This window comes from Eschrichtius robustus, chromosome 11 (genome assembly GCF_028021215.1).
Source record: "Eschrichtius robustus isolate mEscRob2 chromosome 11, mEscRob2.pri, whole genome shotgun sequence".
Taxonomy (NCBI): domain Eukaryota; kingdom Metazoa; phylum Chordata; class Mammalia; order Artiodactyla; family Eschrichtiidae; genus Eschrichtius; species Eschrichtius robustus.
This window is the reverse complement of record NC_090834.1, coordinates 64647355-64669463: the sequence shown is the minus strand read 5'-3', so window position 1 is coordinate 64669463 and position 22109 is coordinate 64647355. Positions and strand designations below refer to the sequence as shown.

General features: G+C 48.1%; 3 protein-coding genes across 3 annotated transcripts in view; 1 reads left to right on the top strand and 2 right to left on the bottom strand.

Annotated features, from left to right (window-relative positions):
* The window catches only part of DNHD1 (dynein heavy chain domain 1), a 74271-nt gene extending 70918 nt beyond the window's left edge, over window positions 1-3353 (bottom strand). The window contains 1 exon segment of the mRNA XM_068556821.1: window positions 2842-3353. Within this exon segment, the coding sequence (XP_068412922.1) occupies window positions 2842-3338 (497 nt within the window). The 5' untranslated portion in view covers window positions 3339-3353.
* A 12140-nt stretch (window positions 3354-15493) lies between these two features.
* TIMM10B (translocase of inner mitochondrial membrane 10B) lies at window positions 15494-16395 on the bottom strand. The gene is made up of 3 exons (XM_068556820.1): window positions 16317-16395; window positions 16030-16125; window positions 15494-15832 (listed from the first exon to the last, which is right to left on the bottom strand). The coding sequence occupies exons 1-3, from the start codon at window positions 16359-16361 to the stop codon at window positions 15656-15658; spliced, it is 318 nt and encodes a 105-aa protein (XP_068412921.1). The 5' UTR covers window positions 16362-16395; the 3' UTR covers window positions 15494-15655.
* Window positions 16396-16559: 164 nt separating this feature from the next.
* ARFIP2 (ARF interacting protein 2) lies at window positions 16560-21408 on the top strand. The gene is made up of 8 exons (XM_068555922.1): window positions 16560-16658; window positions 17461-17601; window positions 17858-17954; window positions 18692-18810; window positions 18987-19208; window positions 19729-19886; window positions 20035-20209; window positions 20672-21408. Exons 2-8 carry the CDS (start codon window positions 17503-17505, stop codon window positions 20825-20827), a joined length of 1026 nt encoding a protein of 341 aa, XP_068412023.1. The 5' UTR covers window positions 16560-16658; window positions 17461-17502; the 3' UTR covers window positions 20828-21408.
* The last annotated feature ends 701 nt before the right edge of the window (window positions 21409-22109 follow it).

The following is a 22109-nucleotide window of genomic DNA, read 5'->3' as shown; positions in this document are numbered from 1 at the left end:
CAACTTCCAGCTTCACATCCATCTCTTCCCAGCCGGGATCCGATGATGCATCCTTCAGCCCACTCAAGCCAGCACCAGTACCATCAATCTTCCTACACTTCTACCATACCAGTCGATAAAATTGGTATTAAAATTAATTATTCAAGAAGCCAAAAGTCAGTTACCTGGACTAATAATTTTGGTTAGAGCACAAAAATAAAACAAACCAAAAACTCTCTGAAAAATTAATCAGTCAAAGTATATTCGTGTCATTAATTGACCCAAATCTAGATCAACAGAACAAGTTACCCCAGGGATACAATGCAATCCTATTCTAAAGTTCACATCAACAGTAGGGTTTATGATTTTGACGTCAGATCAGGACATCTTAATGGTGTAACTGCTATTAAAGATTCATTTCCTCAATAATTGAAGTGCTACATGATCTAAGTAGGTTCAGAAGATCTCAGAACAAAGGAATATCATCAGCTCCTCTATAGATTCCTGGTGTCCAGTCTCATCTGTGGGCTCACTCTGCTCGATGTCTTAGTACAAGTCCTCAGGGAGCTACCCCTTGCAGTCTCCTCAGCTGCTATTCCAGGCCTCAACCTACCCACCCGCCCCCCTATGCCCAGCCCTGCTGAGATCCCGGTCCCCTTCTCTGCCTCCATCTCTGCCCAGGGAAAACTGAGGCTCTCAGCCATGAAATAACTCCCTCAAGTTCAGCTGCCTTTCCACACATTTATCTGTACATATTTCCATCCTAATCTTGTCTCCTAATTTGCGAGGAAGGAATGACTTTCTTCTCTGCTAGGCTAATTCCTCCATTTGTGCTCGGGATCACTTATCCCGTCTTCATGATGTATTTTTTCTTTTTTTAAGATTTTTTTTTTTTTTTGATGTGGACCATTTTTTTAAAAGTCTTTATTGAATTTGTTACAATATTGCTTCTGTTTTATGTTTTGGTTTTTTGGCCCCGAGGCATGTGGGATCTTAACTCCCCAACCAGGGATCGAATCCGCACCCCTTGCATTGGAAGGTGAAGTCTTAACCACTGGACCGCCAGGGAAGTTCCCTTCATGATGTATTTTCAATCTCTTCTTCTTTGACTGTTAGCCTATATTTAGTCATTAACTCTACAAATATTTATTGAGCACTTACTTCTCAAGCGCTGTCTTAAAGACTATAAACATCTCTTCATTTTTTTCAGTCCTACTCAGATACCACTATTCTTTCAATCTGCAGTCCTAATCTCTCTCTTTCCCTTTCAAGCCAAGCTTCATGAAAGAACAAAACGTGATTTCCACTTCTTCACCTTCCATTCACTCCTGTACACACTACAATCTGCCTTCCTCCTCACAAAACTCCACTGAAACCACTCTCACCAACCTCTTCCTTATTGCTAAATTCAATGAGTATTTTTCAGATTTTTCCTACTTGCCTCAGTAGCATTTTACACTACTGACTGCTCCCTCCTCCTTGAAACTTTCCTCTTTATTTCACCTCCCAATCTTCAAGATATTTTGTTAACCCTAATCTAAACCCAAACTCCTCTGATGTGCTTTCCCCTAACTCTGATGTGTATACACACACACACACACACCCCAGAGGAGCAGCCAGGGGAAAGGCAGTGTTCTTTGATTTTTATAGCACTTAACACAAATTGTAATGATATTTTACTTAAATCAACTTACTTAACATGATATTTTACTTAAATCAACTTACTTAACATCTATCTCCCTTAACTAAGCTGTAAAACCCCAGGGAAGAGCTTGAGTCTATCTTACCACTTCTGTATCCTCACCATCTAGCAGTTCCTGATATATATTACGATAACCAATAATACTTCTTGAATGTATCAATGCCTGGGAGGCCAGTCCTGGGGAACATGGTACAAATTAAGTCACATTAGCTAGGCCTCAGAGGTTTACCGCCAGCTCCAAAGAGAGGACAAAGAACTTGGCTTCTTGCCAACATCTCAGCCCATTCTCACTCAAGTTAGGTTCCCCCAGGAAAGGAGACTTGTACTTAGGGCACAGGGAAGATCTTTGAAGAAGAAGAGTCTGCTGGGGTTACTGAAGGCATACACTGTTGGCACTGGCCACCTGTCATCAGGCCCCCAGGAGCCTGCCTATCTGCCCACCATTAAGACTTCAGGAAAAACTTGACCCAGCCATTAACTTAGAGCAAAAATTGAGAAAGCCAAGCTAGATTAAACGTAAAACTACCCTTCTTCCCAGACAGTGAATATGTCACAGACAAGCTGGCCAGAGGACAGGGAGAAATTCCAAGATTAGAGTTAGAGAACTCTCAGAAGAGGGGGTCTCTGTAGGCATTCTGAAACCCTGAAGAGAGCAATGAGAGCCAGACTGGGGAGAAAATCACCACTCCAGGGGCCAGGATCCCCTCACTCGCAGGGCAGGAAGAAGGCTCTGGAAGGTCAGAATGAAAGTCCTATCTGTCAGTGCTGCCAACTGTAATGTGCCTTGGAGCTGGCTTAGTTCGCACAGACGTGAGTGGGAAGGGCCCTCAGACAAGCACTCACCTAGGAGCGTCCCGAGGGAAGGAGCTGGATCAAACCTCCAGCACCCAGCACTGGGTAGGCCCAGAGGCAAGACTCAGGGATTACGAACAAGTGAGAAAAACAACTAAGCACTGTATGAAAAAGAAGTCTAGAAACTCTGGAAACTCAAGCTATTGTCTGAAGCTTTGGCTTCCTCATCGTTGACTTTTGATTTCCATTAATTTCTGCATTTCCCTATGGGGATTAACACTGAGACCACTGGGTTTATTTTGCAGACAGAAGGGAAGCGGGTTCTGTCTCTCTTTTGCTCAAAGCCCCAGACTAGGTCCCTCACTTACTTAGTCTCTCTTCTTCCGACAGGCTCCTCTTCTGCGTTGTCACCGTCACTGCTTTCATACTGTACAGGGATGTCCGTCGCTAGTGCCAAGGGCAGGAGGCTAAGGCCATCTAGCCAGTGGGCCTCTTCCAGGGCCACCTCAGTACCAACAATACCCAGGCTGTGCTGTAGCTCAGGCAGTGTCAGTGGTCGCAGCCATGTGGCCAACCCCTCCTCTACTTGCTGCCCTCCCCACCGGGCCTGCACAAAAGGGCAGGCTGGGCGTGGGGGCCCGTGATGGAACCTCTGCTTCTGGGGATAGCAGTCAACATGGGAGCTGCCCTCTAACAAAGAGGTGTCTCGGGGAAAGGCCTGGTCTATGGCACCTAGCAGGTCCAGCTGGAGCTGGGCCTGGACCCAGGGTGCCCAGCGGTACAGCCGCTCCACAAAAGGCAGCAAATCAAGGCAACCAACAAGCAGCGCACGATATGGAGGCAGCAGACCCAGCACTGCGTACATGTAGTACCAAGCTGCGGGGCTGCCATCCTGCAGCACTGCTGAGAACAGAGTTTGGAGCTCAGCTACCAGGAGCTCCAGCACTGCCGGCCGCCCTGACCGAGTCACTGCCTTCAGGAACTGCCTCTGTTTTCCCTGACAGGCCCAGGGCTGCTCTGCTTTGTCTAGGACACCTACAGAGTGCCGAGATTCAAGGGCTCTAGATGACGCCTCTTCATCGGAGACCAAGAGGAGCCAGGCATTCAACTGCTGTCGAACTGACCCTGCCCACTGCTCAGGATCCGACTGCCAGTTCCAGGTTCGTGGTTGCTGGATCTCACCTGCTTAGTTCAGCCCAAGAGAGGGCAAGAGAAAGGGGGCTTAGGCTCTGGGCAAGGTCAAAGGGATTGGGAGAAAGGGGAAGGGAGGGACTTAGGACAGGAAAATGGATGGAGCTGCAGGGCAGAGCTAGACCAGCAGAGGGCCTTTCCTGAGACCCTCAACTGACCCCACAGATTCCCCCAAAGACTGGTAAAAAGCAGGCCCAGGACAGAGGTAGGGCCCTCCCTGCACAAAAGTCCCTTTCCCACTGCCCAGAACACTGTCCCCTCACCTGGCCTAAGAGGCACGGGAGGCAAGGGAAGGGAAGAGAGCGGTATCTGCTGGTGAGGTTTCATGGGGAAGTGCCTGCTGGAGAAATGGATGAACTTAGACTTGGGTCCTAGGCACAGGCTCGCTCTACTCACAGCCACCTCCACCCAGAGACTGGCACACACACGTGTGATCACTTGTAGACACACACACCGAAAGGGCTCACTCAGAGGACCTTAGGACAGCAGGGAACTGTCACTGGGACTGGAGCCTGGCGATCTCCTGAAGGGAGGAACAGGTCGTCACTCAGAGGCAGCAAAGCCGCAGTCCCATTTGCCCACGGGCTGAGGGATGTGTTGAGGACAGAAAGCAGAGGAGTGGGTACAGAGAACTACTTGGTTGGATGGAGTGGGGCGCGGGGTAGAGCGGAGAGGGCCGGGCTGGAAGGAGGAGGAAAGGAGAAGGAAGAGGAGGGCAAGGGAGGGGAGGGGGATCCGTAGGAGCGCAGGAGAAGGGGACATGCCTGGGGGCAGTGGCGAGAGTGGGTGTCTTGGGGGCGGTGCGGGGAGCGGTGCGAAAGGAAGCTGATGCCCAGCAGCAAACTCACCCGCAGCTCCACCCGCTCCCAGCGGTTAGAACAGTTACAGGATCGCTTGAGGCCCCCGAGCCTCCTTTCAGAGAGCGGGTGAAGCCAGAAAGGGGCGGGGCCTAGGGGGGAGGGGCCGAGCCCAGGCCGAACCTACGGCCTTGGGAACAGGCCGTCTGACCGGTTGGGTCTGGAAAAGAGCTACGTGGTTGATCTGGGGAAGTCGCAATCCTGAGGGCATCGTGGGCAGGTGTAATGCATGTGCCTGTTTATCTATTACTGAGCCTGTAAGCTGCCACGGGCACCAGCAAGCTATGTCTTTGGGACACTCCCCAACCCAACACGCACTCGCACGAATCCGCCTAGCCCACCTCACCCCCTGCAAAAAACCCAAACAAGACAAACTCCTTGATCGCAGGGAGCTCAAAATGGGGGTTGGAGGTGGGGGGAACGCCTGAATGATTACAATGAATAGAAATTCAGCACGTGATAGAGTCCCACCTCTGCTTTATATATCTGATAAGAATCCCAAACTTAAAAACTTAAAATGTCCGAAACCAGACTCCTAACTGCCTCCCTCCCAAATAAACCTGTTCCTTTCACTGTCTTCCCCATCTCAGTAAATAGCAAGTCCATTTTTCCAGTTGCTTGGGTCAAAATTTAGTGTCACCTTTGACTCCCCTCTCCCCCCACACACATCCCACGTCTAATGCTTTAGCAAATTTTGTTAAGCTATAGCTTCAAAATATATCCAAAATCCAACTATTTCTCACCACCCTAAGAGCTAAACCTTGGTCTAGGCCACTATCACCTCTCACCTAGATTATTCCATAGACTTCTAACTGGTCTCTTTGTTTCCTCCCTTGCCCCTACAATCTGCTCTTTTCAGAGCAGCCAGTGACCTTTTTCAAATACAGGCAGATCCTATCACTCCTCTGCTCAAACTCACTAATGCCTTATCATCTCATTCCCTCAGGAAAGCCGAAGTCCTACACAGGCTACAATTTGCTATCTGATCAGCTGGCTGCTACGTCTGTGGCCTTTTGTCCTTCTTTCCCTATTCACACCACTCCTCTGTGCCTGGCTCACACTGAGCATGCCCCCCCCCCCCACCCCCAGAGCCTTCATACAGTACATCTCTGCTTACGGTTCATTTAGAAGACAGAGAAGTTTTCTGTGGCTGTGTAACCAATTGCCACAAACTAAGCAGCTTTAAAACAACATCCATTTAGTATCTCACAGTTCTGTACATCGATGCCCAGCATGGCCTGACTGGGTTCTCTGCTCAGGATATCGTAAGCCTGAAAGGTCAGCTGGGCTGAGTTCTTGTCTGGAGGCTCTGCGGGAAAATCCTCCTCCAAGTTCATTCTTGTTGTTGACAGGATTCAGTTTCTTGCGGTTGTGGGACTGAGGTCCCTGTTTCCTCCCGGGCCTCAGTTAGGGGCCACTCTCAGGTCCTAGAGGCCACCTGTCTTCCTTGCCATATGGCACCTTCATCTTCAAACCAGCAACAGTGCCTCAAATCCTTCTTATGTTTCAAATCTTTCTGACATTCTCTTCTGCAACCAGCCAGAGAAAACTCCCTGCTTTTAAAAAGTTCATGTGGTTAGGCCAGGCCCACCCGGATAATCTCCCTTTCTTACAGTCAAGTATGTCATATAATACAACCTAATCACAGAAGTAAAATCTGTCATATTCACAGTCCTAGGGATTATACAGGGTGTGTACACAGGGGGTGGGAAATCTTGGGCACCATGTTAACATTCTGTCTACTACACATATGCTGTAATAACAAAAAGACCCCAAAAATACGATGGCTTAAACATAATAGAAGCTTACTTTTTCTCTCACACAACTGTCCAGGAATAAGTACTCCAGGGCTAATATGGCAGACTTTTAGTTGTTCTGCCTTCTCCAAGGAAGTGGTCCTTATCTTCAAGGTCCAAGACAGTTCAACACCATGTGTGTTGGGCCCCATCCCAAGTAGTGAGATGGGGGAAAGAGTAGGAGAAGGCATACCCTTACCCTTAAGGGCACAACCTGGCAATGCATGCATCACTCAATCACATGGACACACCTAGCTGCAAGGAAAGCTGCAAAATCTGATCTTTATTTTCAGCCACCATCTGCCCAGGTTAAAGTCAGGGGTTCTATTAGTAAAGGAAGAAGGGGACAGTGGATGCTGTGGGCAAGTAGAGGCTGATACCACAGTGAACACTCTTTTTCCAGATGTCCACAAGGCTTACTCCCTCATTTCAAGTTTCTGCTTAAGGAGACCTCATTAGTGAGTTCTTCTCTGACAACCTAGCCTAAAATAGCAACACTCTCCCCACCTTCCTTATCCTTCTTACCCTGCATTCATTTTCCCCATAGCACTGATTACCATCTCATATCAATACTTACTTAACTGCTTATTGTCTGTTTCCCCTGACTAGAAGTATAAGCTCCATGGTGGCAGATTCTGACTGCTCTCTGCTGTACCCCCAGCCCCTAGTGCTAGGCACCATGAGTAGGTCATCAGAAAATATTTGTGGAACAAACGCATAAATGTATAGCAATCACTCTTCATTAGTGAGAAAGAGGACAGACTCTGGAAGTCACACTGACTGGATTGAAAACCTGACTCCACCACTTGCTAGTCGTGGGATATTTTACTGCAATTTTATTTTTTTTTGTAAAATGAAGATAATAGTAGTATCTACTTTACAGGGTTGTTGTGAGAATTAAATGAGTTAATGTATATAAAATGCTTAGGCTAGAGCCTGGTAGATAATACACACGTAATATAACTGATTTGTGTGAGCCATGTGTTTTTGTAGTTGTTTATGGCACTCTACCAAGTGCTGTGGACATAATGGTGAACGAGACATAAAAGGGTTCAATGAGGGCACAAATAAGAATCCTTCCTGGAAAGGGCAAGGAAGAGTTACAGTAGGCCTTAAAGTTTTAGGCCTTAAAATAATAGTTTTTTCCAGTTATAAAATAAATTAAGTTATGGGGATGTAATACACAGAAGAGGGAATACAGTCAATAATATTGTAATAACTTTAAATGGTGACAGATGGTGACTAGACTTATTGTGGTGATCATCTCATAAGGTATATAAATGTCAAATCACTATGTTGCACACCTGAAACTAATATAACGATGTGTATCAATTATACTTCAATTAAAAAAAGTACCAGACAAAGCCAAAAGGGAATTCTGTTCAGTAACCTCTACTGAGCTTTCAACACTACCTAATAATCTAATTATGTTCCTTTTGTCAGTTCACTCCCTCATTCTGTGCAATGACTATTTCAAACCTTCTGCTGTACGTTCTCATTTTCCATTTTCTTTGGCTTTACTCTCTGATGATAACTTCACTTCCAACTTAAAAAAAAAAATGTAGATGCTGTATCAGTCAGGGTTCTCCAGAGGAAAAAAGCAGAGGAGGAATGGAGGGAGGGAGGGAGGAAGGGACGGAGGAAGGAAGGAAGGAAGGGAGGGAGGGAGGGAGGGAGGAAGAAAGATATATATGCATGTGTGTGTGTGTGTGTATATATATATATATACACAGAGAGAGAGAGAGAGAGAGAGAGAGAGACTGATTTTAAGGAACTGGCTCACACGACTGTGGCGCTGGGAAGTCCAAAATCTATAGGGCAGGTCAGCATGCTAGAAACTCAGGCAGGAGTTAATGTTGCAGAATTTCTTTTCTGGGAAATCTCAGTTTTTGCTCTTGAGGCCTTCAACTAATTAGATGAAGCCCACTCACGTTATTGAGGGAAGTTTCTTTTGCTTAAAGTCAACTAATTATAGATGTTAACCACATCTATAAAATACGATCACAGCAATACCTCTATTATTAATGTTTGATGAAATAACTGGGTACTGTAACCTAGCCAAACTGACACATAAAACTAACTGTTACACAAGCTATTTAAAAGGAACTCTCAATCTTCCAAAACCAAATCAAAAAACTACTTAGATCTGATCTCATCCATTCCTCCCTCCTTCCTGTTACCAATAAGAGATGATCCTCCTCCCTCTAAAGCCAAGCTCTAGACCTTTGCTCTGGAAATATTCTCTCTTGCCTTCACTTATCAACAAATATTTGTGGAGTATCAATTGTGTTGGGCGCCAATTTAGGTGTTTGGTTGTATCAGTGTACAAAATAATAACACTGACAAAAATTCCTGATCTATGGAGCTGACTTTCTAGTGGGGGAGGACACAAATAATAAATAATAAACAAAATGAGCAAACTATGTAGTATGTGAGAAGTGACAGTGCTGTGGGAAAAAAAGAGGATCAGGAATGTCCAAGGAGAGGATGGGCTGCAATTTTAAATAGGGTAATCAGAGTAAGCCTTAATAAAAGGTGGCATCTAAGCAAAGACATGAAGGAAAGGAGGGCAGCCCTTCCCTCCTTCTATTGCCTGATTAATTCTAATTCATCCTTCAAATCTCAGCTTCAAAATCACTTCCTCAGGGAAGTTCCTCTTCATCCCACACACGGGTTAAGTTAGTACTACTGTCTGTTCTCATTACAACACACATTTCTTCTTCATGACATACGTCACGGTTGCAATTACTTGTTCTATATTGACCATCACCATATCCATGTTAAGTTCCAAGAGAACGACGATTGCATCTTTCTCATTCACCTCTGTATCTGCAGGGCTTAACAATGCTGGTAAAGGCAGTCTCTCAAGTATTTGTGAAATATATAAATATATGGATGAATGTGGGGCATACCCAGAAAAGGAAAGAGTCCAGAATTAGCATGATGTGTCTGAACACTACAAATAAATCAATTCTTTTATAACAAGGATAAGATAATCAAAAGCTGGCTGAAGATGAGGCCAGAGAGGTCATCTAGGACCTGATCAGAGAAAGCCTCCATTGTGAGGCTAAGGAGTCTGAAGGTCATGGAAGGCGTTAAGTAGATGAGTACCATGGTTAAACTTTATATTTTACATGAATCACTCTTGGTTAGTATGGAAAATGGATTGGCAGGTGTCTCCCAGTAACCATTCTCCTCTTCCTTCTTAGTAACAGAACCTCCAATTTTTAACTGGGTAAATGACTGGTAAGAATCCCTCATAACAAGATCTGAATGATTTGCTGCAGATGGAGGCTTTTAGGTGTTGACTTATCTGCTTAAGGGAGGAAGATACAAAAAGTGAAGGTTTGAATGAAAAACACCTCTAAATCGTTGGCAAAAGGTCAAAGGTTAAATGCAGATTCATCGCTGTCCCTTCTGATAAAAAGCCTTTCTCTCATTATATAAACAGTTGATTGAGCTAGGAAGAGACTGAAAGATGCTCATTCAACAAATATTTATCAAGCACTTTTATGTGCCAGGCACTGTAATGAGGATACAACAGTGAGCAATACAGACAAGGACTCTGACCTCATGGGGTTTATATTGATCATTACCAAGTGTACAAGTGCTACATGCCAAAAACATAAGCATTTATGGGAGCTGGAGTTTGGGAAGTGTTATTTGAGGAAACAGTATTTGAACTAAGTACTCAAGAATGAGTAGAAATTAGGTAGGGAGAGTAAGGGGGAAAGCATTCCAAGTCAGGAGACAGCAGATAGGCCCTGAGACGGAGTAGTGTATGACTGGTTAGAGGAACTGAAAGGCCAGAGTGGTTAGAATACAGAGAGGGAGTGAGGTGTGGTTCAGTTCCATTCAATTCAGTTCAACAAACAGCATTAACTGTCCGGTGTTTGACAGTTACTGACAAGATTAAGCTGAGGTAGGCGGGGGCTGGATCATGCAAGGCCTTGTAGGTCATGTGTAGAATGTCAGTTTTGAATCCTAATGGGGAGCTACTGCAAGGTTTTAAGCCTCAGTTTGTGTGATCTGGCCAATGAATGGACAACAGATTGGAGGGGTGCAGAAGTGGATATGGGAAGAAGCAGGAATTGCAGTAATCTTGGTGGGAGATCGTGAAGATGGAGAGAAGCAGACAGAATCAAGGGACTTTTAGAAATGTAAACTGATAGGATTTGGTAATTGAGTGAGGTTTCTAGTTTCTGCAACTGGTTGAAGTACCAGGCATAGGAGGAAAGTTTATGAGGAAACATGCTGAGTTGGGATGGTTCTGAAACACCTAAGTGGAGATGTCAAATCAAGTAGCTCAGAGGAGAGATCTGAATTATCAGTGACTAACGCTCAAAATGGGGATGAAACAATCCCAGAAAAATTACACTGAGAAATAACAGGACCTTGAGAAACTTTTAGATTTAATGGCTGGAAGTGGGTAAGCCTGCAAAGGAGGCTAAGAAGCTGTGGCCAGAGGTCATAGTGAAAACACAAGTGGAGTCACAGACACCAGTGAGAGTGTCCATGAGGAACAAGTCGATAGTACCAGATGCCACTAAGTGAAGTAAGCTGAGGAAATAACCACTGGATTCAGGGATATGAAGGTCGCTTGGTGAGCTATGGTGACCTCAGGAAGAACTATTTCAATAGAATAAAGGTTACAGAAGTCAACATAGAGTGGGCGGAGGAGTGGGAATGGAGAAGACCAAAGTATCCACTGTTTTGAGTTTAGCTGTAAAATGGAAAAAAACAGGACGGTACCTGTGAGGTAGAGTGGTTTGTTTGTTGTAACGGGAGTCTTCGGCATGCTTAAACACTGATGAGAATTTAGTAAAGCGGGAAAAAGTCAGAAATCTCCAAAGAAGGAAGGACTAGGATTCAGTGCACAGGAATAGGCACTGGCCTTAAGAGGGATGCTTGTCCTGTTTAGACGGGAGGGAAAGAGGAGAGAATGATGCAGATGTAGATGGGTGACCAAGTTTTGAGTTGCAAGATGTTGCGGGAGCTCCTAACTGATAGCTTCTACTTTTGCCTATGAAGTTAAAATAAGGTTACCTGCAGAAAGTGAAGAGAATCGTGGGGATAATAAGAGGCTTAAGAATATTGGTTTGGGGCTTCCCTGGTGGCGCAGTGGTTAAGAACCTGCCTGCCAATGCAGGGGACATGGGTTCGAGCCCTGGTCCAGGAAGATCCGTGGAGCAACTAAGCCCGTGAACCACAACTACTGAGCCTGCGCTCTGGAGCCCATGCGCCACAACTACTGAGCCCACGTGCCACAACTGAAGCCCACGTGCCTAGAGCCTGTGCTCCGCAACAAGGGAAGCCACCGCAATGAGAAGCCCGCGCATCGCAACGATCAGTAGCCCCCGCTCACCGCAACTAAAGAAAGTCCATGCGCAGCAAAGAAGACCCAACGCAGCCAAAAAATAAATAAATAAAAATAAAATAAAATAAAAAAATTTATATAAGAAGAAGAATATTGGTTTGAAATTGTCATTGCAGGGAACAGGAAAGACGACTAGAAAAATCTAGTGGGATTACAGGGCCTCAGACTCCATTTGAAGTTGATAACCGTGGATTCATAGCGATATAAATCTGCTCTATAGTGATTACCTTGGGCAGTTTTTAGATGTCCAAATGCAGGCACAAATGTTTCATTTTACCCAAGTCCAAAAAAGAAATGAGAGGGAAGGAAATTTAGCCTATTCCAAAAGAATTACTAGAATTTAATAAGGACTTTGTTTGTTTTTGGCCACGCCCCATGGCATTCGGGAGCTTAGTTCCTAGACCAGGGATCGAGCCCAGGCCCCCTGCAGTGGAAGTGCGGAGTCTCAACCACTGGTCGACCAGCGAAGTCCCAAGAATGACTAGAATTTAAGCGCCACAGGAATCTAAAGACAGGAAGGTGTTAATGGAGAGAATGTAGAAGCAATGGTCTGGATGCTGCAGTGAAATTAAATAAAAAAATGGTAGAGGAATAGTTCAATAAACAAAGTGGAAGGAATACAGTCAGTGAATAAGATGCAAGTAATAGTGCTTTGAAGATGGAGCAGTTTGGGGTGGTGGCAATGGAAAGGATGTAAGTAAGAGTAGCTGAGACAGAGTAGAAATCATTAGAGATTGGGTCAAGGAACTAAGAGACAAAAACAGAATGGACTGTCTTGTGCAACATTAAAGTATCAAGAGGTGGATAGGAAGACCAAGAGCTAGCTATGTAGAGGAAAGTAGGAGAGTGGCAGTTACTACAGATAAGTAATAAGAGAGGGTGGTATAGTTGAATAGGCTCAAAGGAATTAGACTTTGCAAAGGAGTAGGCAGTTAAGTTCTGAAGCCACAATAGCAAGAACAACCCTGTCTCAAATACGTTTGTGATAAAGGGATAAAGCTTTGTCAACATTTACCCTCGTGTTGTGCCTGAAACATCACATTGCTCATTGGAACAATGGCTAGGACGTTATGGTAAGACCTGAAGGAGATTTCAGTGACAAGGGAAGACAGATAGTAGGAATAAGGTTCTTTTCATAAGTATTGAACCTATTTATAAACAGAAAGGAAAGAAGAGATTTAAAAAGTCTTGGTGGATCAGATTGAGGGACACTTGTCTTTCCATGCCTAGGGAAAGGTTGACTGCAGATGAGCAGGCAAATATAAGCTCTGGAAGTTCAAAGGACACAGGCTTTAGAGTCTGACAAATCTGTGTTCCTAGCCCTTCTCCAGCAATTACTAATTATGTGACATGGAAACATAGATAATTCACAATGGAAGTTTATTGCAGGGATATACATAAATATCGATGTAGGGGGCTTCCCTGGTGGCGCAGTGGTTGAGAATCTGCCTGCCAATGCAGGGGACACGGGTTGGAGCCCTCGTCTGGGAAGATCCCACATGCCGCGGAGCAACTGGGCCCGTGAGCCACAATTACCGAGCCTGCGCAGTCTGGAGCCTGTGCTCCGCAACAAGAGAGGCCGTGATAAGTGAGAGGCCCGCGCACCGCGATGAAGAGTGGCCCCCGCTTGCCACAACTGGAGAAGAGCCCTCGCACAGAAACGAAGACCCAACACAGCCATAAATAAATAAATAAAATATAAACACTGGGCTCAATTAACTGCCCATCCATTTATAACAACAAAAAAAAGAAAACAAGGTACACAGCACACACTGAAATTTAAAAAAATAAAAATAACGATCGATGTAGAAGAATCCTCCCACCATCACAACAATATCCCAGGTCTCCACTCCTGTCCCTGGGAATTGCAAAGTTCACAAGCTGTTTTACCTGCATTTACACTTTTCAAGGAGAGAACTTTATTGGGCAGACATGAAGCCACTCAGTAGGAAAGTTCCTGGTCAACAACTTTTTTATTAAGGAAGGGTCTTAGCAAGCCTTTCTGTTCAAGATTTGTTCAGCTAATGAGGCAAAAAGCTGATTAGAGCCACTTTTCTCAATAGGTAACTGTGTATAAGGTGGGCTTCTGGTACATACTGAATTCTTGCTTCCTCATCTGTTAAGTGGGGATAATACCAAGATCAGAACCTATACAAAGCAGGTGCTCAACAGATATTTTGAAAGGCAGCCTGGTGTAGTAAAGGATTTTAAAGACAGGTCTGCATTTTCAGACAGGGTCTGCTACCAGAGAATTTCAACGTCCTGATCTGTACAGGAGAGGAAAACATCTGCTTTGTGGATGGTTATAAGTTTTCTTTTATTTCCTTCTTTTTTTTTTTTTTTTAAATGATTGTGGAAGCCAATGTCTAAGAAGTTCTACTTCCATTTTAAAAATCAAACATGGTCACCTGATGGGGAATAGTCGAGGGTGAGGTAGGGGATTAAGGAGAGCAATGGAGGTGTAAAATAACTGCCATAGTGATTAGGAGAGCAAACAGACCAGGAACCCACAAAGGGTTGCTTGTTTGTAACGAGGGCTTGGTTGAGGTTGGAGACCTTGAATATTTAGTGGCATTCACTACACAGCTTTGTTTTTCTCTAGCAGTGTGAATAGAGGAACAGAAATGTTAAAACAGCTGATACAAAAAGGACACAAAAATGGCAAGAAAATTCAGTGATGGACAGGCCACTCAGATTGCTGAATACAGAAGTAAATTCCACACGGAGGGAAATAATGAGGAAAGAACAGACAGGTTGGAATTAGAAATCACAGAACAGGCACAGTGGGAACAATGTGGGGTAGACGAAGAGATGGAATCAGGAGATTACAGACAAGCAGTGAGACATTAAGGTAACATTCAAGAAGTCCTGAAGATTTGGCTTTCTTCCTTTTTTTCCCATAACCATCACCATCTACTTCTCCCTTAGGTTTTTTTTTTTTTTAAATTTTATTTATTTATTTAATTTATGGCTGTGTTGGGTCTTCGTTTCTGTGCGAGGGCTTTCTCTAGTTGCGGCAAGTGGGGGCCACCCTTCATCGCGGTGCACGGGCCTCTCACCATCGCGGCCTCTCTTGTTGCGGAGCACAGGCTCCAGACGCGCAGGCTCAGTAATTGTGGCTCACGGGCCCAGTTGCTCCGCGGCATGTGGGATCTTCCCAGACGAGGGCTCGAACCCGTGTCCCCTGCATTGGCAGGCAGATTCTCAACCACTGCGCCACCAGGGAAGCCCCTCCCTTAGGTTTTTATCCCTCGAGTCTGACTGTATTGCAGAATATGGTTCCACAAGTTTTCCCCTTTCTGACTGCTCCTGAAGACAAGTACACGGATCTTGTTTGTTTAAAAATTTTACTGCTCATCCTAAGAAGACAGAAAATATTAAGTAAGTAACAACTTGAGGAAGTGGTTGACTTTCCAGAACACTCCAGAATTCTTACAGGTTTCATCTCAGTCTGAGGCTACTGACTTCCCAGGAGGTAGCTCCTAAAAGCCCTGTGGATTCTTAATCTGCTGTCCTTAGATATCTCTAAGTGAGCCATTTAAGTCAGACAGATTTAAGGACAGCTAGACAGAGTTCCCATTTTCTGTCATCTGGGCAGAAACCAACTTCTTGTCGCTATTACCAGTCTTAAAGTTGTACCCACAGACGTCGCTTTAACCAGGTGCCTGGGAATGCTGAGGTTTTTCTTCTACACATTGAAGGCAATTTCTCTGCTGCCAGGGCTGAAGCATCCTGACAGAATAATAAAGATGGTGCCAATCAAGTGGGCAAAGCTTCCTTGCCCAGAATATAAACCAAACAGAGTAAAAGTGGGTTTATTAGCTCCAGGAAAAGGAGCAACAGTACCCAGCTCCCAGGCAACTCCTCACTTACTATATACAGGTTGCACCCAGCCCAAGGTCCACTGGCTCCTTAAATTTGAGGGTCCATCCAGTGCCTCCCTTCCCGGGGTTGGGGACGGCTAGCTCCCTGATGGCGAGGTTTCGGGCTGTTCAGCAGCAACACCTGGCACAGATGAGGCAGCCTCGTAGTCTGCGAGGCGGCGCTGTACCAGGGCAGGCATGAGCTGCACGTAAGCGGCCATGAGGCGGTGATTGGAATGGATCAGCTTCCCAGCACAGCTGTGCAGACAGGCCTCCTGGAAGGAAGACAGGGTGGAAGTAGAAGCCAAAGGTGTCTTGTCAGGTCCGTCTCCTTCTTTCCCATCCCCAGCCTAGGGGCGAGGATCGTAGAAAGGCCAGGGCCAGAGGTAGGGGAAGTGGCAGAACAGGGAAGCAGTCTACGGTTAACTCTGAGGATCGAGGGTAATCTCCCTACTCAGTTCCCCCACCTAACCTCCTCAGCATCCAGAGCTCGGTGGTGCAGGCTGGGCACGCAGCGCTGGAAGCAGAGTTCCGTCATCCGATTGTAGACCAACAGGAAGTCCCGCAGCTGGGAAGAAAGGGGACAAGGAACTCAGCGAAGAGGGGCCACATCTCAATTCAAGGCCGCGCCGCCCGAGCTCTCCCAGGACCGCACCCCATGGCCCGACGTTCCCAGCCCTCTGATGCCTGGTTCCTTGGAGTTCCCGCCATGCAGACCGGGATGCTAGCTGAACGCGTGGCCCTAAAGCTCCCACTCACGTTTCTGAGCTGCTGCTGCTGTTGCTGCTGCTGCTGCTGCTCCATCACGCCACCGGCCCGTGCCCTACGTCACTTCCTTCACAGCCTCTCGGTAATGCCCCGGAAGTGACCTCTAGTGGCTCCCCAGGGACAGAGAGGTTGGCTCCAGGATCGCCCTGCCCCAGATGCTAACGTCACTTCCGCCCTCATAATCTGCGACGTGGCCGGCTTCTTCTGCCCGGGAGAGGACGTCACTTCCGCCGAGTCCCTGACCTGCCGCTAGGATCGCGACGGGAACTGGAGCCCGAGGTCCCCGCGCGGCCCGGGCCTGGCGCCCTGAGGGGAAGAGCGGCCCGGCCCGAGGTGAGAGGGACGTGCATGGGCGAGGGCAAGTTGAATGCACGAACCTGACCTGAGGACAAGATGCCTCTGAACCCTGGGGAAGGATGAGGACACACCTGATGCCCAGGTGTATGGGGGGAGGGCGGAGACTCACACACCTGGGGAGACATAACTGACTTTGGAAGGGATCACCTACCTATGTACTGGGAAAAAGAGGCTTTTCCCAGAGGTCGGGAACTTATACCAACTGATTCAACTAAGGCCTGAGGGGGGAGGGCCCGAGGAAGAGGAGGTGCATGGGACGGAGGAGGGGGAGACCACCTGCAGGAAAGAGGAAGAAACACTAAAGGAGTGTGAAAGGCCAAGCAGTGGTGAACATACCTGAATGGGGGTACACACCTGAGCCCTGGGAAAGGGGTTCATCTCCCGATGGGGAGAAACACCTGCATGGGCATACGCTTCTTGAGAGCACAGACTTTATCTCTCTTGTTCACTGCTGTATTTCTATTGCCTCAAATAGTGCATGACACATAGTAGGCACTCATTAAATGTCTGCTGAGTGATTGAATGCATGAATGATCACCGGAGTCCTGGTAGGATGGGGGGTTCATGAGAACATGACCTCAGGTCAGGCACACCTGAGGCCTGGGTGTGCGTGTTACAAATATGCACCTTGGAGGGGAGAAATACATATACTTCAGGGAAGGGTAGTGACCAAACGCCAGAACACTGAGGCCCTGGGACAACCTCCGAAATGGCAGGGGAGATCTTCCTCTTTGGAGTACTGGCCAGTTTCCAGAACTGTCTGTGTTGGGCTTTGCAGGGCGCTGGGGTAGAGACTTTGACTCCAGTCCCTTCGCTGGCCATGACGGACGGGATCCTAGGGAAGGCAGCCACAATGGAGATCCCCATCCACGGGAATGGCGAAGCTGGGCAGCTTCCTGAGGATGATGGGCTGGAGCAGGTGCTTCTGTTTGATTCTTCATATTGTTTCCATTGAGGAATCCCAACTCCTAAACCCTGAACTCTCGCCCCTATTCCAGTAGCCTTCCCCTAACTTACCTATCTCCCTTCAATCTTTTTACAAATCTTTGTTCTGATTCTGTGCAGACTTCCTTTGTGTGCTCTCTCTATGAGGCTTCAATCCAAGCTTGTTTTCACCCCCAAAATGCTTCAGCTGCCCCTATGTTCCTGAAGCCCCCCTCTTCTCTGGCCTATAGGACCTCCAGCAGGTGATGGTGTCAGGACCCAACCTCAATGAAACCAGCATTGTGTCTGGTGGCTATGGGGGCTCTGGTGATGGACTCATCCCCACAGGTATGAATGATCAGAACAGGACAGGGAGCTTGAGTGGAGAGGGGGAGAGTGGTGGTTCTAGGGAGCATAGAGTATGGAGGCTTGAAGGAGGCTTGAATTATGTCTGGAGATCCTGGGAACCTCTGCTAGTATGAACCCTACGGAATCTCAGCCCAAGGCCAGTTCCCAGAGGTGTCCATCTGCTCCCACTTGTCATTTAGCCCCACTTGTCCTTTCTCTGCTGTCACCACCTAAGTCAAGCAAAGAACTCTGTTTCACAGGCCTCCCCCGCCTACTCTGGAGCCTGAATCTGATTTGGAACTTTGTGAGGCTTCTCAGAGTTTTACTTTAGACTCTAACATTTAGAGGAACAAACAGCTCTGAATCTCACACTGACTAGTATCCACATGGGAATGTCAGCCGGGTTTTCTGTTTGATGTACCCCCTATCCTTGATCAGTCACCCCATACTCAGCCTATTTCCTGCTGTTTTCTCTACCCCTGTACACTAGCAACTCCCTCTTCCCTCCTTCTTCAATACCCACCACCACTTCAGAAGGAGGCCGGATGTATATTGGGTTTTGGGTCTCAGGGCACAATATATGAGTTCCTCCTAGTGAGTAGGAGAATCTAATTGTCTCTAGCTTCTGCTCCTTCAGGGAAGTCATTTTCATGTGCTGGGAGGGAAGTATGGGCGGAACCACAGAGGTGTCTGATTGTATCTGAGAGAGGCTGGTGTCAGAGAACTTGGTCCTTTAGGGTCTGGCCGCCATCCATCTCACAATACCACTCCTACTGGCCCCGGAGATGAGGTGGCTCGGGGCATCGCTGGAGAGAAGTTTGACATCGTCAAGAAATGGGGCATCAACACATATAAGGTGGGATTCAAGTGCCTCTCCTTTCCCCCAAACTCCCCTGGGTACCTTTTCCCCATCTTCCAGATCCTAATGTCCCATCTATGGCTGAGACTAGGAGCCTGGGGATGCTGGGGTAGGTACCTTTTGGGAGGACAGGGTGCCAGGGTCTCTGACCTATTCCCTCACTTCCCAATCAGTGTACAAAACAGCTGTTATCAGAGCGATTTGGCCGAGGCTCCCGGACTGTGGACCTGGAGCTAGAGCTGCAGATTGAGCTGCTGCGTGAGACGAAGCGCAAGTATGAGAGTGTCCTGCAGCTGGGCCGGGCACTGACAGCCCACCTCTACAGCCTGCTGCAGACCCAGCATGCACTAGGGGATGCCTTTGCTGACCTCAGCCAGAAGTCCCCAGAGCTTCAGGTGCCTCAGCCAGGCCTGAGAGGGTTGGGGGCTGGGCCCGGGCCCGCCAGGCAGTCACCCCTCAGCCTCCCTCCCTCCTGCAGCCCAGAGGGAGAACCCCTCCAGGGCAGGCCCAGCCCTGCCCCCAGCAGCACCCACCTGTGGAGGCAGGGGCTTGTACGGAGGTCCAGAAGTTGGAGGGGGTGGGGCAGGCGGCACACCAGGTGCATCACAAGTATCCCTCTCTGCATTGACAAGAATGCCTTCAGTGCTCAGCCTAATCGGAGCCCCTCCTTTGCCTGCTTCACTAGCTTTCCCTATTCCAGTCCTGTGAACTTCATCTGAGGCCCTCACTCCCACATTCCTGCCCCAGGCATCCCCAGGGCAGCCCCACTAACTTTCTGGCTAAGGGAGCCTTGCTGGAGGCAGTGCTGGGTTGTTCCACTTTCAATGGCTGGTTCCTCCCGGGACAGGAGGGCAAAGAAGGGCCCCCAACAGCCCCCACTGTTACTCAAGGCCTGTCCCTCCCTTCTGCCCTCAGGAGGAATTTGGCTACAATGCAGAGACGCAGAAGCTGCTGTGCAAGAACGGAGAGACGCTGCTAGGGGCTGTGAACTTCTTTGTCTCTAGCATCAATACGTTGGTAACCAAGACCATGGAAGACACACTCATGACTGTCAAACAGTATGAGGCTGCCAGGTGTGGGCACTGGCAGGGCCTAGGGTTTGGGGTGTTGGCTGGCATGGGTGGAAGTTTGAGCTTTAGGGGCATAAGAATTGAGAAAAGAAAGGAGAGTATGTGTGGAGGGCAAAGGGGTGGAGACCAGCCCATATCGCCCCCTCCCCAGGCTGGAATACGATGCCTACCGGACAGACTTAGAGGAGCTGAGCCTAGGCCCCCGTGATGCAGGGATGCGTGGTCGACTTGAGAGTGCCCAGGCCACTTTCCAGGCCCATCGGGACAAATATGAGAAGCTGCGGGGAGATGTGGCCATCAAGCTCAAGTTCCTGGAAGAAAACAAGGTGCTAACCCCACCCCTTTGACCCAACCCACCTTCCCATCTGTAACACTGACCTCACCCCCCCCCCCCAAAAAAAAAACCCTCCCCATTATTGGATGGGGAAATGCAGTCTGGCTAAGGAGTGGGATCTTCCCCCAGCCCACTCAGCCCCTGGACCTTTCCTGTCACCCTCCCTCTGATCCCCGGCCCTTTCCTATTGGACGATTTGGCTGCTGATCCCAAGAACATAACTGGGAAAAATCCACCCCTTGAGCTTGGGTGCCAGAACCTCTGGCCCTGCCAATCAAGACCGGTTTCTCCTATCACACTGGCTTTTATCCTTTGGCCCCCTTGATGGAGGTCAGCCCCCGCTCCAAAAGCACCATCAGAGCAGAGTCCATGTGCCCCTGGTCTGGGCTCAGGCTCATAGCCCCTCAGGAAGGGTGTCTGAGTCCAGTCTCAGCTGACCTTGCTGGACCCCCAGATCAAGGTGATGCACAAGCAGCTGCTGCTCTTCCACAATGCCGTGTCAGCCTACTTTGCTGGGAACCAGAAACAACTGGAGCAGACCCTGCAGCAGTTCAACATCAAGCTGCGGCCTCCAGGAGCTGAGAAGCCCTCCTGGCTAGAGGAGCAGTGAGCCACTCCAGCCCAACCTGGCTGTCAAGAAGGACATTGGGAGGGGCAGTCCCAGGGTGGGGGAGATTTGGACATGGGACATCCCTTGCCACCTGCGCTCTGGCTTGGGTTCCCTTTCCCTGGCTGGGGCCTGACAGGAGGTCTGCAGGCCCAGCAGCTGCTGCCCTGTCCTTTATCTTCCTGGCCACTGGGCTTCATTCCCAGATCTTTTCCTTCCACTCCACAGCCAAAGGCTATGACAAAAACCACTCCCTGGCCAATGGCATCACTCCTCAGGCCTATCCCAGTTCCTGGGGTGTGCCCCCTGACCAATGGCAGAGCCTCAAAAGGCCCTGTCAGCCAATGGCAGCTCTTCTTGGGCTCCCCTGGGCCAATGATGTTGCCTCCAATATCCTTTGTCCCTCCTCAATGCGTGCCCATTGCAGAGAAGGGGACTGGGACCAAAGGGGTGGGGATATGGGGAGCCCCATTTCTGGCCCTGCATCTGAATGGGTCTCCCCTCACCTACCCACCCAGTTTAATTGTGCTTAGAGCCCTGGAAGATTGGGACCTAGCACTAGGAATAAACCTTTCATAAAAGCAGGCCCAGTGAGGTCAATTTGTGGGGGACTCTAGGAGGGTGGTCTGGGTAGAGAAACGCTCAGTCTAATTACACACCAAAATCCTATCATTTCAGGAGAGCTGGGGCCAGATAGCTGAAGTCACAGGTTTCGGGAACAATCTGAGGGCCTACTCTCCTCCCCCGGCCCCAGTAGGAGCCAAAGCTTTATTTGCCCTTTAGGCTAGCACCAAGATAACAATGGATCTTAAAACACAGGGCCCAGAGGGGGTTGGGCCCACTGACCTCCATCATCCAGTCATTCATACAGCAAATATTTACTGAGTGTTTTTATTTGCCAGGCACTGCGCTAGACCCTGGCGAAACATCAGGGAATAAAACATGGTCCCTGCCCACAATGCTTACGGCCTAGTGGGGGATAGAGGCAAGTAACTAGGCAACTACAATACAGTGATAAGTACTAGGATACAGGGAGGATACAGGTACAGGATACAGAAGTACAGGGAGCTATGGGAGCACAGAGGAGGGGCATCTAGCCTAGATGGGTGGAGATGGGGATGTCAACTTGAAAGCTGAGACCTGAGGGTAACTAGAGGACAGCCAGGTAAAGAGTAGGGGGAAGAGCATCTTAGGCAAAGAGGCCAACATATGTGAAGGCCCTGAGTAGGAACAGGAAGGAATTCAGCTTGGGAAAAATGAAGGGGGAGTGGCTGAGAATGACTGT